Below are 16,826 nucleotides of genomic sequence, written 5' to 3' on the forward strand. Positions count from 1 at the left end.
GGGTCTTTCAGCATGACAATGATCCCAAACACACCGCCCGGGCAACGAAGGAGTGGCTTCGCAAGAAGCATTTCAAGGTCCTGGAGTGGCCTTGCCAGTCTCCAGATCTCAACCCTATAGAACATTTTTGGAGGGAGTTGAAAGTCCGTGTTGTCCAGCAACAGCCCAAAAACATCACTGCTCTAGAGGAGATCTGCATGGAGGAATGGGCCAAAATACCAGCAACAGTGTGTGAAAACCTTGTGAAGACTTACAGTAAACGATTGACCTCTGTCATTGCCAACAAAGGGTATATAAGAAAGTATTGCGATAAATTTTTGTTATTGACCAAATACTTATTTTCCACCATAATTTGCAAATAAATTCATTCAAAATCCTACAATGTGATTTTCTGGATTATCTTTTCATTTTGTCTGTCATAGTTGAAGTATACCTATGATGAAAATTACAGGCCACTCTCATCTTTTTAAGTGGGAGAACTTGCACAATTGGTGGCTGACTAAATACTTTTTTGTCCTACTGTATTTATATCACCATTATTTTCTAAATGTGGTTTGGCAGAAGCATGTTTTTGAGAAACAGCCATAATAATGATACTAAGCTCTAATTGTAATGATGCATTTATTAAGATACCTAAATATGAGCTCTTGCATAGCATGACATGAATGCGATATGGATATACTATAAATATTTTTCATTAATGAACCTTTAATAATACGATTAGGACCTGTTATACCACATTCAATAAATGCTTACAGATATGTGTAATCAATGCATTATATATATATATAGTTAAAGTAAATCGTTATCATTATTATTTATATTGTTATTATTATTATTATATTCCCTTGAACATTAATAGTATTTTGAGAAACCTGTGCCTTATAGTGTTGTTCTTTCATCAACAGGTGTATGACGGAAAGGATACTTCATATCGTCTTCTTGGGAATTTCTCCAAAACAGACATGTACAATGTCGTCATCAACAGTACCTCAAATCACCTCTGGATTGAGTTCAACAGCAATGGCACTGAAACCAATAAGGGGTTCAGACTGACGTACAGCAGTAGGTAGACCATGTCCTAGAACAAATGTGAGACAGCCTCTATAGATATTCCCTGATTCGTGTTCAAATAGGCTTTACTGAGAAACAGGCCCCCTCAAGACTAACCCAATTTCCAATTCTAAGCTTACAGTGGTTCCTCCTTTAAAAGTTGCGAGCTTACGTTAAAGGTAATTTGTGGTTTAGTACGGTGCTCTGCGTCACTACCTCATTGCTTCAGAACAGCTCAAGGGGGAGTTAGAGCACTGATTATGCTTTTGGGTCCAACTGTGTCTCTAACTGACAATGAGTGGGCGACATAAACCTAAGTAGAAATTGAAAAGTGTGCACGACTTCAGTATTACTTACTAAAGTTCCAGTGAGCAACAATTTGATTGTATTCATTAGACAACTTTTTCCCAATATTTCTGTTATTCAGTGTTATTTATTCCCATAGTAATTCATTATTGATCCATAACTAGATCAACATCGGCATTTTGAAAGAGTATTTTTATAATTACTTATTAACGAAAGCATAAAAATGCTGATGAAGAAATACAGTACTGTACAGTATATGCTTTTACATTTGGATAACAAAGCATTTAAAGCATTTTGAAGATATAAGCCACCTGAATTTGTTTATTAGGCTACTGTGCGGTCTGACACGTAAACATAGCCTGTTGTTACACAAAGGTTTTTATTATTTTATTTTGTTATGATTATTTTGCTCTTACTGTAGTACTGTAGGCCACTCCCGACCGGTCACTTTGTATATTGTCTCAGTGGCGCAATGTGTATAAGACAAAGTCTAAGACACTGCATAGCAGTGCAAGCTGTGTTGCTACAGATGTTAAATTGCCCGTGCTGGCCTTGACTGGGAGACCCATGAGATGACTGTAGGTGTTTGGTTTTTCTCCCTCTAAAAACGTAAATAAATCATTCTAAATAACAAACTGGCTTTATTTACAAATTATTAACAATGTTCAAAAAATACTTTTTCTCGCTCATTTTACATTATTTGAAAACAAAATCATTGCCAAAATATTTAAGGGGCATTGCTCTAATAATGGAGCGGACTAGGGAACGTTCCCTCTGTTCTTAGTGCCAGTTTGCACGTTCAAACTAAAACAATGTAACTAATAATGGCATCTTCATGCTTTCATTAATAAAATAATATATACTAATAAATATAACTGAATTACAGAAATATCCTCCAATCCTCTATAATGTGCTGTTAAAAGTGGTGTAGGTCTTATTTATTTAAAGAGCATATTGAAGTTAGAAGCAAAAGCCTACATATATTTTAGGACTGTATCGCGCTGCTCTGAAACAAGCATGGGGACTGGTCTTGATAAATCTATGAGATTTTATTTTCACTGAATCTCCGTTTGGGTATTGGTTAGAATAAAATTAGACAATTAGGGTGTAGAAATGTTATGCTCTTAGTGGAACCTTTATTTTACTAGGCAAGTCAGTTAAGAACAAATTCTTATTTACAGGGATAGCCTACCCCTTCCTCCCTGTCGGGGAATTGAACCCCGGTCTCTCGCTGGACTGGATTCTTTAGCTAAATATCACAGTACTGTACTCCCGGCTGTCACGTTGTACAGCTCCATATTTCCCTTCCATCCTAATGGAAACCCAGAGGGTTTTTCATTTTCCATGAAATAGAAACACCATAGTATGATTCAAATTAATCCCAAACTCTGAAAATAGTTGGAAAGGTAGATTAAAATTATTTGTGACATTGTGGTTACAATAAAGAATGTAAACAATATTTTTATTTACAGTAGTGATTGACAGCTGGTGCCATTTTGAAATACTTGTAGCCCGATTATCAGGACAATAGACTCTTTATAGCCCTGCTACTACCCTGCAATGTATCCGATGCTTAAGTACTCTGAAGTGTTACAACTCAAAACAGCAGTACAGTATTTATTCATCAACAGCTTTATGAGCCCAAGGACCGTGCCCCAGGACGACCTGACATGATGGCTCCTTGCTGTCCCCAGTCCACCTGACGGTGCTGCTGCTCCAGTTTCAACTGTTCTGCCTTATTATTATTCGACCATGCTGGTCATTTATGAACATTTGAACATCTTGGCCATGTTCTGTTATAATCTCCACCCGGCACTGCCAGAAGAGGACTGGCCACCCCACATAGCCTGGTTCCTCTCTAGGTTTCTTCATAGGTTTCGGCCTTTCTAGGGAGTTTTTCCTAGCCTCCGTGCTTCTACACCTGTATTGCTTGCTGTTTGGGGTTTTAGGCTGGGTTTCTGTACAGCACTTTGAGATATCAGCTGATGTAAGAAAGGCTATATAAATAAATTTGATTTGATTTTGATTTGATTTATGCTTTCATTAATAAAATAATACTAAAAATACTCTTTGAAAATGCTGATGTTTATTTAGTTATGAATCCATATAGAATTGCTATGGGAATAAATATCACTGAATTACAGAAATATCCTCCAATCCTCTAAATGTAATTATTTGCGGAGAAATATTGGAACAATGTTGTCTAATGAAGGTAAACAAATTGTTGCTTACTGGAAAATATTATTTCAAACACACGGCCATGTTGTACAGTGACATTATGGCTATTAGCAGGGCTACATTTTGGCCTTTATGGGCGGCGCACAATTGGCCCAGGGTTTCTCTCCCTCTAAAAACATAAATAAATGTTTGGCCTTTACAAATATTATTTTTGCCTTTAATCAGATTACAATCGCTCTCTTTCATTTTTTGAAAACCAAATAACCTCCAAAATATTGTTATATATGATCAAGTTGATGACACAGTCATATAGCCGGCCACTACATAAAGCTGAGTGACTCACTCATTCATGGCTTTGGATCAAAATAAACAAGTACTAACATTCTTTCTGATTGTCTTATTAAATTAAGAAATGTTTTGGTTATCCTGACCTGGACACCATGTACAGTATTATCATATCCATTATGGGCTATTAGCAGGATAATATACCTTTACCAACACCTCTCTGTATTTTGATGATTTGTGGATGGGGGCTCCCGCAGTGCAAACAGATGCAGGTTCGATACCTGTGCCGACCGTCACCGGTAGCCCCATGAGGTGGCTTTCGGTTTTAATTTAGAATCTTCCAATCCACTATATGTAATTATTGCCGGAGAGTCACGTCATGTTTTTCAATGTACTCTAGGCCTACCGTAGGCGACATGAGTCTCACTAGTGTTGAGTAATATGCTGTTAAAAGTGGTGTAGGTCTTGTTTATTTAAGGAGCATATTGAAGTTAGAAGCAATAGGATTTGAAGTTAAAGCCTACAACTATTTTAGCACCATTTTGCACTGCTCTGAGACAAGCATGGGGACTGGTCTTGATAAATGAACAAGATTTTTATTTTCACTTAATCTCCATTTGGGTATTGGTTAGAGAATAGTCAGTTAAGAACACATTCTTATTTACAAGGACAGCCTATTCCTTCCTCCCCGTTGGGGAATTGATCCCCGGGCTCCCGTGTGCCCTGCCTGCATGACTTGGGGATTCTTTAGCGAAATAGCCCAGAACTGTACTGCCGACCGTCACGTTGTACAGCGCCATATATTCCGTTCCATCCTAATGGAAGCCCAGAGGGTTTTTCATTTTTTACTTGGAATAGAAACACCATCATATTAATCTAATTAATTAACCAAGTGCCAGTCAAAAGTTTGGACACACCTACTCATTCCAGGATTTTTCTTTATGTTTTACTATTTTCTACATTGTAGAATAATAGTGAAGACATCACAACTATGAAATAGCACATATGGAATCAGTTAAGAACAGCCTACTCCTTCCTCCCCATCAGGGAATAGAACGCCGGTCACCCGCGTGGCCACATTCTCTAGTGCAGCTTTTCTTGAAGGCACTTGAGGTCAACGAGAAAGTCTGGACATGGCCTGCTCTCCCTTATGTGAGGAATTTGACACATTCCCATGTTTACTACACTATGTACTGTAGGCTATGTTTACTTGTCGGACTGCACAGTAGCCTAATAAACAAATTCAGGTGTCTTATATCTTCAAAATGCTTTAAACGCTTTGTTATCCAAATGTAAAAGCATATACTGTACAGTACTGTATTTCTTCATCCGCATTTTTATGCTTTCGTTCATAAAATAATGATAAAAATACTCTTTCAAAATGCCGATGTTGATCTAGTTATGGATCATTAATGAATTACTATGGGAATAAATAACTCTGAATTACAGAAATATTGGAACAAAGTTTTCTAATGAATGCAATCAAATGGTTGCTCACTGGAAAATACTCTTTCTAACACACGGTCACGTTGTACAGCACCATTATGGCTATAAGCAGGGCTATATTTTAGCCATTATAAATATTATTTTGGCCTTTATTCAGATTACAATCGCTCATTTAAAAAATTAATAATAATAATCTCCAAAATATCGTTATATATAGCCTTCTCGCTGTGGACGTCTATTCAAGCACTGTTTCGCGCTGCTCTGAAACCATCAAATTAAAATGTTCAATTATATTCCTGTAATGATCGTTGTCCTCCTCAGATGAGGAATAGGAAGGATCGGACCAAAATGCAGCGTTGTAAGTGTCCAAGATAATTTATTAGAACACGAAAAATACAAAATAACAAAGTGAAGGAAAGAAATGAAAATCGAAACAGTTCTGTATGGTGAAAACACAGACACAGAAAACAACTACCCATAAACATCAGGTGGGAACAGGCTACCTAAGTATGGTTCTCAATCAGAGACAACGATTGACAGCTGCCTCTGATTGGGAACCATACCAGGCCAAACACATAGGACTATAACATACAGAACAAACATAGAATGCCCACCCCAACTACGCCCCGACCAAACTAAAATCAGGTCAGGACGTGACAATTCTATGATATTCTTAAGATATATGTGTTGCCTGAATATCAGTAAGTGATGTCTGCTAAATAATCAAGTTAGGTTTCTTCAGAAATAAATCCTTCTAAATAACAAACTGGTTTTATTTGCAAATTAGTGAGAATGTCTCACCCCATGTTCAAGAATGGCCTTTTTCTCACTCACTCTATGTTAAATGAAAACGAAATCTCCAAAAAATTATTATTTTTATTATTATTGTTATTATTATTAATTCATTTAGAATGATATTAAAAACCCTTAGATATGATCAGATATTATCACAGATCCTAATGGAAAGTGCCCCTTAGACATTAATTTAGAATCTTCAAATCCTCTAAATGAGTGTCACGCCATTTAATTTTTTGTTGTTGATATACTGTAGGCCTACCAAAGGCAAAATGAGTATTGCTTACACTACAATTAGGGTGTGGAAATGTTATTTCCTTTAGATATTAATTTAGATTCCTCCAATCCTCTTATGCTGTAGCCTACTCCCAACCGTCACATTGTACTGCGCAATATTTTCCATTACATCCTAACGGAAACCCTGAGGGTTTTGTTTTTTGTTTTTCTTGGAATTGAAACACCATAATATTAATCTAATTAATTAAGCCAAATTTCTTAAAATTAATGTACTACGTTATTACAAAAAAAGGTTTTAAATTCTCTACTAATGCCAAGAGGTGGGCTGCAGTATGACGCAACTTTTAAAGGAGGAACCACTGTACACCAAAAACAAAAAGGCCTCGTATTGTATGTTTAGTCCATGTTTACTCGTCCTATATGAACAGTATTATCTTTCACATTAGTTGAAAGTGGTCTGATGGACAACCTCTACAGGTAAAGGCACAAATGTATCTTGTTTCAAGAATGTATATATTTTGTAAGTACAATATCGTGAATTTCTCATGAGAGAGTAGTTTAAGATGGTAAACAAAAAAATATATAATGCCAGTGAGCATTGCAGTTGTGCGTTGAGGCAGATATATCTGCTTCCATTCATTCTACAATAACCTTTTACTACAATATTGCATGCTCAAGGCTGATGTATGAAAAGCATCACTGATATAAAGTCAAACTAGAATGCTTGAAGCAGCTTGCTTTATTTCACCAGACAGATGTCTTTTTTATTGTTCAACCTTTATCATTAATGAAAATAAATGAATGTTTGTTATGTTTGAATGGGTAACAGTCTCAAATCTGTCTTTGTAGGTTTTGACCTTGTCAAGTGTGAAGAACCAGGAACTCCGAATTACGGATACAAGATTCAAGATGATGGCCATTTTGCAAACACATTTGTATTGTACAGTTGTAACCCTGGCTATACTCTCCATGGAAGCAGCACTCTGACATGCCTAAGTGGAGACCGTAGGGTTTGGGACAAACCGTTACCTTCCTGTCTAGGTGAGTGAGTCACAGCTGAAAATAAACAAATCTCATCATCAAGGATACATTTCCTTATTATGGTGAAACACTTACCATTCCTAAGTAACATTTTGTTTACATTTTAATTACCATGGTAATGGTCAAGTTCAAGATACCCATACCAAAGGATTCATTTTCATCTGATGCGTTTGAAAATATTATACCGTTTTACCAGTCAACATGGAATTTGTTGTGTTGTCTGCATTCTTTCTCACTGTTATTAACATCCTACTGATTCCATTATATGACCAGCTTTGCCAGTTACGCTCTCTCAGGCTAACTCCGAGTCAAACCCCGGGCTAACATGCTGTCATTTATAGTATACTGAAATCGGTACGCTAGTTAACAGCTATGAACATTTATCCCCTAATGCTGGCTATATTATAGCCCCTAAAGCTATACAAAACGTGTGGACAGTCTGAGCTTTCTGTACTGGAGAGAACTGATACATTACAGTGTCATTCTTCAGCCTCATTCCTTAATTAGCCTGGCTTGGTTCAGACAAATTTCCATACAGCCGAAAAGTAGCATGGAAAATAGATGACATTGCCTTAGGCTGCCATTGTATTTTTTATTTCCTTTGAACGATGTGACATAATAGGGGTATCCTCTCCTCTTTTCCAGTGTCGTCAGCAGTCACTAAAATAATACACATGTATTTTGAGACGCTTGAGAACATATTTGATTCTTTTAATTGCATGTAATGATGTGATGTATTATGTAATGTTTATAAATTCAGCTGGTTGATGCCAGAGAGAAGGCTTATTTAATCCGATTTCTATTTTTGATGATATGAGACATTTTGGTTTCCTTATCTAGCTGAATGTGGAGGCCACATCGCAGGTGCAATATCTGGACGGATACTATCCCCGGGTTACCCTGCGCCCTATGACAATAACCTCCACTGTACCTGGTCTATCGAAGCGGACACAGGCAAAACCATCAGGTACAGTATCTCACAATAGGGACACACCCCCTTGGAATAGGCAATTAGATACACAATAGCCCAATTTTTCTTGACTCCATTTCAATTTGAAATGAAATCAGCGAGTTTATAGCGAGGCGTGTCTAGTATAGCGGAGCAATTGTTCTGCTGCACTTTTGGAAAATAAGCTGTGATTAAATGTGCCATTGCTGATTGCATTTCACCCCACTGCTAGCCTTCCTACCATTAGCATCTATTCCTTCAAGTCCATTACTGGCTTCTTAAAAACAAAACAATAACCCCCAAGCATAAACCAATTATGCACGCTTGAAATGCCATAGAAATCAGATATGCCAATTCAGTTCAAACAATTTACAGATGAAGGAGGAGGAGAGATACATTTGACATCACTGGCTATTAGACTTTATTAAGGAAATCTTCTCAAACGCGACCTCTTTAAATAGTATCTTAAATAGATCTCATGACACTTGTCTTTTCCTACTAGCACCGACTTTGCTATTAACTACTTTGTTAAAGGAAAATGTAATTACTATGATAGTGATATGTTGTTGTCTCATCTTTATGAATGCACTAATTAAAGTCGCTCTGGATAGGAGCGCCTGCTAACTGAATAAAATGTAAAAATGTAAAAATGGAAGGAACTCATTCTTTTCCTAATTATTGCTGAAGATAACTGAAACTTACCTTAAATGGTTTGGTGAGCAAGAATGATCTATTATAGATGTTTCATCGGTCTGAGACATTACTTGAGAACTGGTTCTATAGAATTCCAATGATATTTTCTTATTACAAGTCAGTAGCAACCCTTGGTCAGTTGATTTATGGAGTATTGTTGAGTGTATAGGTGTTTGTCACAGATGTAAACCAATGGTAAAACCAGACTTCAGTATAAAAGGTTCTAATTCTTAAGGAGGTGCATAATGTGTAATCAATATCCCCCTCCCTTTCTCTATTTAGCCTCCACTTCATAGTGTTTGACACGGAAGTGGCTCATGACATCCTGAAGGTGTGGGACGGTCCAACAGAGGGGGGTTTCCTGCTGAAGGAATGGAGTGGGTCAGCTCTACCCGAAGACACCCACAGCACCTTCAACATCCTAACGCTCCAGCTTGACAGTGATTACTTCATCAGCAAGTCAGGCTTCTCCATTCAGTTCTCAAGTAAGTAGTAACTGTCACAATGGACCAGAGGAATTCGGACATGACATTCTATTCAGTAGCTTTTCAGACAAATGTTACAGTATGTTTCTTGAGATTCCCCTCTCTTTTCCTACTGTGGGCCATGTATAAAACACTGTTATGACAAATCCTTTTGACAAATAAGTATTTCATACAAATATATGTAAATTAAATTGAGCATAGCATTTGTATATAAATGGCAAATATTTTCTGGAAATATGATTTAAAAGACAATTAGTCTCCACAAATCAGTTTGCTGCCAGTCCAATGATTTCAACACATGAAATTATGCTTATATCTTTATCAGCCGTTGCCTGAAAAAAAATGTATTATTTAAAACCGTCCTGTCAAAATGTTTCTAAAGGATTCATTTGTGTGATTTCAGCTACTACTGCGACGACCTGTAATGACCCCGGAACTCCCCAAAATGGGACACGTTACGGGGATAGTCGGGAGCCTGGGGACACTATCACCTTCCAGTGTGACCCAGGTTACCAGGTCCAGGGCCTAGACAAGATCACCTGTGTACAGCTCAATAACAGGTTCTATTGGCAGCCAGACCCTCCGACCTGTATAGGTATGTTTGTTTGACCTCCACAGTAATGGAGAAATCATACATTTATTTTCATGGCTATACCTGTATGTCATCAAAGGGTTTATACAATAGGTAGATGTTCCCTTTAGGATTATTCTGCTGCAAAAAGGTGATTTGGAATCTGTATGTTAGGCCTATAGTGTTCCACTGTCTTGTTTTCATTGAAGGATTTGTGGTATCTGAAAATACATGTAAGCAGTGTTTTATGAACTACTTACTGTTGGTGTTGGGCACCCAACCATTCATTTGCATCAGTTTAATTACTTTATGTTTATTATTATGTTTATTATAAGAATGAATGAATCCTTAAGAATGTAAACCATGCCTCAGTAGAGTGTGAATCCCTGTGCGAAGAATGATTCATCAGTAACTGAAATTTTCTGCCATTGTCAACAAATCCTTTGTCAGACAGTACACTTTGTCACTTCTAGTCATTTGACATGTTTACTACAACACTGATAATTGTTTGATGGAAGGCCATTTATAGGCCGAATCATTAGTAACGGTGCAAGATTACTAAGGTTATAAAAATATTGCTCTCACAGACCCTCCCAAACAAGCACATGATTGACAGGGTTTTGCTTAGCACACACACTTAAATTGACAATAGAACAATGCTAAAAAGAAAAAGCAAAGATGCTAGTAACCCTTCTGAATGACAGTTGCAGGAAGGAATTCCATCACTACTGTTTGTCACTGAATGTCTATGGGGGCCTGTTTTGTCACTTCAATCACCGTAAACATTTAATGTGTTGGAGAAATGTCGTATTAAAACATGTTTTGCCCTCACTCTCCTTGTTGTGATAGCTACCTGTGGCGGCAACGTGACAGGCCCTGCTGGGGTAATTCTATCACCCAACTATCCACAGCCCTACCCACCAGGAAAAGAATGTGACTGGAGAATTAAAGTCAACCCTGACTTTGTTATAGCCCTAATTTTCAGAAGGTATGTCGCTCATGCTATGCTGTGAGCCACCCACGGTAATAAGGACCAAAGTCAAAGAACAGATGGAAAGAGCGCATCCACTCTGTCTTTGTCAGTTTGGCAATTACCGTAAACAAACATCAAACACTATCAAACAATTCTGTGTTTGAGGTGAAATAGTTTGCCTTTGTTCAAATATTATCCAAATCGATGTGTTGTACTGTATTATCCAATATCCCTAGATGATACCTATAAATGGAATAGCTTTTATAAAATGTATAATTTTAGCTTGTGTTACTTTTTTACCTTTATTTAACTAGGCAAGTCAGTTAAGAACAAATTCTTATTTTCAATGACGGCCTAGGAACAGTGGGTTAACTGCCTTGTACAGGGGCAGAACGACAAATGTTTACCTTGTTTGTTTGGGGATCCGATCTTGCAACCTTTCGGTTACAAGTCCAATATTTTAACCACTAGGCTACCTGCTGCCCCAGAGTTATAGGCCTACAGTGTGATGAATGTAGAATACTTGCTAGCTGTGTATGTACCCACAGGAATTACATTGACTCCCCTGAGAAAAATAAAAAAAACGGATCTGATCTTTCTAATAACAGTTATAGACAGTACAGACAGCCCCCACATGCCTGATTCAGGGTCAAGCCAGGCTGAGCCGGGCTGGCCTTGTCATAGTTGCTGGAAAAGACCATGTGAAAGGAAATATGTGAAAAGGAAATATACGAGCCAGCACATTATGGTTCTGATTGACCCTATAGTGTGAATCAGGCATCAGTCTTTTATGGCCTAGGTTCTCTTTTGTATCCTCGCAGTTTCAACATGGAGCCCAGCTATGACTTCCTGCACATCTATGAGGGTGAGAACTCCAATGGTCCACTGATCAGCAGCCTGCAGGGAAACCAGGCCCCGGAGCGCATTGAGAGCAGTGGGAACAGCCTCTTCCTTGCCTTCAGAAGTGACGCCTCCCTCGGGATGTCTGGTTTTGCCATTGAATTCAAAGGCAAGTGATGCATCATGTTAGTCTCGTAGGAGTTGATCCTAGGTTCCTTTGAAAGTGTATAGCTCTGGCCATATTGTAAAGTTGATGTCTCTATAGAAATGTTTTCAATAGATATAGGTTGTTAGGATGAAAGATTTCTATCCACTGGGTAATATATTTTGTAGACTATTTATTGATAAAGCCTTATTGCATGTGTTTCTTCCTGTCAGCTAGCTGTCCTTATTAGCTGGCCCTTTTGCCTGTTGTTCATAGAGAGCTATTCAGCATCTGAAAAACAGTAGGTTTTCCAACCTACGTCTTTGTATTAAATGCCTTTTGATTGAATGCATTGATGATCGACTGGATAAGTGGTTTTATTTATTAAGCCCATTAACCATAAAGTTCACAAACCCATGAAAACAGATGTGTATAGTATTTTTACTTTTTGACCTCTCGTTCTTCTTGGAAGATTTATTAATACCAATCAATAGCATAATTTGCTGTTTGATTTTGTACAGGCGGCCCTGTATTTAGCTCTGCTTTTGTCAATTAGAGCAGCTAATGACCTTTTATGGGACCTGGATGAGATTTGTCGTCTCCCAAGTCTAAAAACATTTTTTTTTCTGTAAATCAATCTCCCATATCATAGTCCCCCCCATCCATGCACCGTTACTAAGGTAATTTAAATGTTGATTAAATAAAAAAATGGCATTGCTTTTTCTGTTTTCATACTCATTACTGTAATATACTTCATATTTTTCTTGTTTTCTACTACTGTGTTTCTAATGTATAAATCCATTTAAAAATGTAGCTTTAGGTTATTGGCATTAGCATGTAGACTTTGGCCTTATATGTTGAGAAGCATTTCCTGTCTCTGGGTATTGAAATGCGGTTGAAATTGTGATGTACTGTAGCAATTTCAGTGATAGAATCTCCCACCACAGGCCTCCTACTTTCACCGCTCCCCAAAGCACAGGGCAGCAGAAAGAAGTGGGCTGTTAGCTGTCATCTTGTTTGGCAGTGTATACAAGCACCACCTCCAGAGCATTTTCCAACTGTCCTTCTTTGAGTGTCTTTTGCCAGATGGACACTGGTTGGCTGCCTCTACAGACCCACATGCTTACCTTGCATTTCCCTCTGCGCTGGTCTTTAACATTGAGGATGCCTTGGAGCAACTCTACTGTACCTGCTCTTTTTTACACTCAAACTCCATGTGTTCTGCCTTCTACATTAAGGTTCACCGCAGAGCCACAGCAGAAGTCTAGGCGATAAACTAGGGGATCAAAACATCAGTAACAGCTTTTTGGAATCTCTGGAATGTTCCGTGTTTGAATGCATCAAATATCTCGGGATGCATACCCTACCTGTTTATTTTGCATTTATGGATAAATTACAAAGCTTTAGCAAAATAAAAATGGTTTTACATTTTCCTCCTTGGTGTTGTATTGAAATCAATTCTCTCTGCTCAAGACCTGTTGTCCTGCACAGTACTTTATCTTGAGCTTGTATATGTTTTCTATTCCACAGAGAAACCCAGGGAGGCATGTTTTGACCCTGGAAATATCATGAACGGCAGTCGTGTGGGGATGGACTACAAACTGGGCTCCACAGTGACCTATCAATGTACCTCTGGATATACTGCGGTTGGACAAGCCACAATCACATGTGTTATCGGTTTGGATGGAAAACCTATATGGAACAAGGCCCTACCAACGTGTAAAGGTATGACATTTTCAGTTTTGGTTTGCCTACAGTCCTAAAAACTGATTTGCAACAGCTTGTCAAAGAGAGAGTACCTTTTGTTGTTGTTGTTCTCACTTCAAGTCTAATTGGTTGGTCTTGGTACCATCATCACCACTATCAATCAAGGCTAATATCAAGCCAATTTTCACTGGCTTTACCAAATGGTTTTGAGGACCCCTTTTTTTCTTTGCACAAGAGGAGAGTATGGGTTTTTCAAAGACCAAGGCTGAACTTTCTGTCATTTATTGACAGTCTTGAGAGCTTGGGAGGTGACAACTGCCACTCACATGTCCTCTCTCACACTCCCTCTCTTTTTCATCCCCCTCTATCTCCCTCTTTCTCTCTCTCTCCTTTATGTCCCTGCGTCTCTGAGGAGACACAAAAACCCAGACAGGTGGCCTTGTAGCTGCTGCCACTCATCGTCTCTATGTCTCCACCCTGCCACTTCACACACTGAGCCTCTACCTTATAGCAGTATGGCCACTTGAGACACTTGGATATGGGAGACACACACCAAGTTTTATGGTTGACATGATGAACATGGAATGGTTGTTTTCAATAAAAATGGTTAGATGTATACATAAAGCTAATTGTTTTCATATATAAGCTATTTTCATGGAAACATACACAATCTAGCTTTAGCTACCTTCTACTTTTTAAACCAAATTTAACCTGTTTTCATTTTTTCAAGTGTCAGATCAAGAGGGGAGTGTGAGACACATGAGAGAAAATCCACCTGAGATCCTTCATTTGAGAGATTTAGGGCTTTTGTAAATCTGATGAAATGTAATTAAGTTACTCTGGAGTTCACATAAACGATAGAGGGTGTTTTGTGTACCAAGACACAGCTGAAGCAAAGCAAACAGCACATAGTCCCTTGACCATACTGGGGTGAACACTGAAAAAACAAGTTTCAAATGATATATTTTGTTTACAACAACAACAGGAGACTGGAGAACAAACCAGCAGAGGTACTAAAAATGAAGCCATGGATCTATAATGGTTTTACATTGCTAACACTCCTGACCCCTGTTTGTAAGTCAGTCTAAGGGGATTTTAGCTTTTAAACAGCATGTGTTGATTAGTTGACCCTTTTTGATTGCCAAAATGCCTTGCCCTTTGAGAGACAGGGAGCTCTCAAACCTTCACTCCCAGATCATTTATTTGGTTACACTGATGGTACATTTGGCCCGTTACCTTTTCCATTTTTATTCTTTCCTTTATTTATTTGTATTCATTTTGGTGACGAGCTAGAGCATTCATACCATGAACTGTATTCCCTTGATGAACATTTTGCATTATGGATGTGGCTTAAACATTCAATATTTCATTCTTAATGGAATTATTAAATTACATTGCGTAATTACAGTTTAGGCTTGGTCATGGACATAACGGCACAGTTTGGTTGACCTTGTGGTACAGCTAAGGACCTCAGGACCACTATCTGATTATCCATTATATCATTAAATTGAACCTGACTTTCAACCTGACTTGTCTAGTCCTGGATTTTGTCTCATTGAACCTTTCATAAGTGGAAATGGGAAAGTGTCTTCCTGCTAAAAGCTTATTGAAATCTAATTTGTCATTATCAAGTATGTTAAACAGTGACAATGTGGTACCATAACATTGATTTATGGATGTCTGAGCACATGCTGTTTAATCCCTGAACTCCATAAAGGAAAAGTGTGTAGATTGTAAGGGTGAGACATGATGTTGTTAATGATTCACAAGGCCTCTCAACAATGGCACAATGGCCTCTGTTGATCGATTCCCTGAGCTTGAAAGAGAGCGTAGGTAATGAGCTAAATGGCTTGTTCTGGCCTTTTCAACAGTTGTATATAGCCAACAGAATGTGCAGGCAAAATTTGATCGGTGATATGAATACCACTTTACTGTGTTTAAAAAAAATGAAAAGCACACAGCAGGCCCAATTGGAAATCACTCTGAAAACCAAAGGGATGTGAAGCAAATGTTGCTGTTTCATGGGCCATTTGCTTATATGGTCTGTCAGTTATGTGTATTTCTAATCCTGATTTTTTTTAGTTCTGTCACTTTTGAAGAGGATTGTGGTGTGTATACGCTACCCTAAAGCAATGTTATGAAGAACAAGTTTTAAATCCATGAAAAGAAGGGAAATTATTTATTTAAAGTCATTCGAGTCATTCGTTCAAGGTCATGGATTTCGGCTAGATGAAACAACATTTTGTGAAAGGACATTGTAATCTGCTAGCTAATAGTTTGATGTCTGGGAAACGTACATCAGAAGCCTAGCCTATTTTAACATGCTTAAACATAAGCATATTTCCAAGCAAACACATAATGACCGCTTAAGTAAAGGCATGTAACCACCTCATCTGTGGTTGAATTGAGTTTATTTTGTTAGATGATAAAAAGGTGAACAAAGTTATTTGCTGGTTGTGTTCATAAATTAACAAAAGAAAGAACCATTTCTAAAGGCTGTGGCTGTGCCTGCAAGCCAAGGCCCCTTGAGTGACAGTGAAACGCCACGTGGGTTATATGCAGATCAGTCAAAGTGAGACAGGGAGTACTTACTGTGAATGTTAAACTCTGCACTCCTGACATTCTGCTGCCAGTTGAGAGAAATGATTACTAATGTCCCCAGTATCACCCGGCTAATGAAAGGAATCGTTATGTATTCAATAAGGACTGTGGGGGAAGGGGGTGGGAATATTTGTCCATGAAAACCATTTAGCAGCCGTAGGTGTTTAAGTGGTACATTTTGAGCATTCAGTATGGAAGAAAAGCAAACACTTGCAATGTATCTGTCATTGTTGTTGCTTCAGGGTCATGGTGGGTATCTAGGGCCAGCTTTACTGAATGTTTACACAAGTGCTAAGTTTACAACTGTTCAAAAAGGAATAGTAATGTAAAAACAAACCATGATACTGTCTTTATTTAACACCAACAACCCTTATTTGCAACTTTATTTAGCTACTTCATGTTCAGCCTTTTATGTTTTAATCTCCTCGGAAAATAGCAGGCGCAAACTGTTCACCCATGAACAACTTGCAGTATATCTGCCCCTTTAGTTTTGCTCTCGACAAGCTGAAGACCAAGTTGTT

General features: G+C 38.1%; 1 protein-coding gene across 1 annotated transcript in view; it reads left to right on the top strand.

The window, feature by feature from the left end:
* The window catches only part of LOC124038747 (CUB and sushi domain-containing protein 1-like), a 374,488-nt gene that overhangs the window by 239,470 nt on the left and 118,192 nt on the right, over window positions 1–16,826 (top strand). The window contains 8 exon segments of the mRNA XM_046354821.1: window positions 909–1,065; window positions 7,150–7,341; window positions 8,182–8,308; window positions 9,266–9,468; window positions 9,872–10,063; window positions 10,889–11,027; window positions 11,834–12,021; window positions 13,528–13,722. Coding sequence (XP_046210777.1) covers window positions 909–1,065; window positions 7,150–7,341; window positions 8,182–8,308; window positions 9,266–9,468; window positions 9,872–10,063; window positions 10,889–11,027; window positions 11,834–12,021; window positions 13,528–13,722 — 1,393 coding nt within the window.

Source organism: Oncorhynchus gorbuscha, linkage group LG06 (genome assembly GCF_021184085.1).
Source record: "Oncorhynchus gorbuscha isolate QuinsamMale2020 ecotype Even-year linkage group LG06, OgorEven_v1.0, whole genome shotgun sequence".
In the NCBI taxonomy this organism is placed as follows: domain Eukaryota; kingdom Metazoa; phylum Chordata; class Actinopteri; order Salmoniformes; family Salmonidae; genus Oncorhynchus; species Oncorhynchus gorbuscha.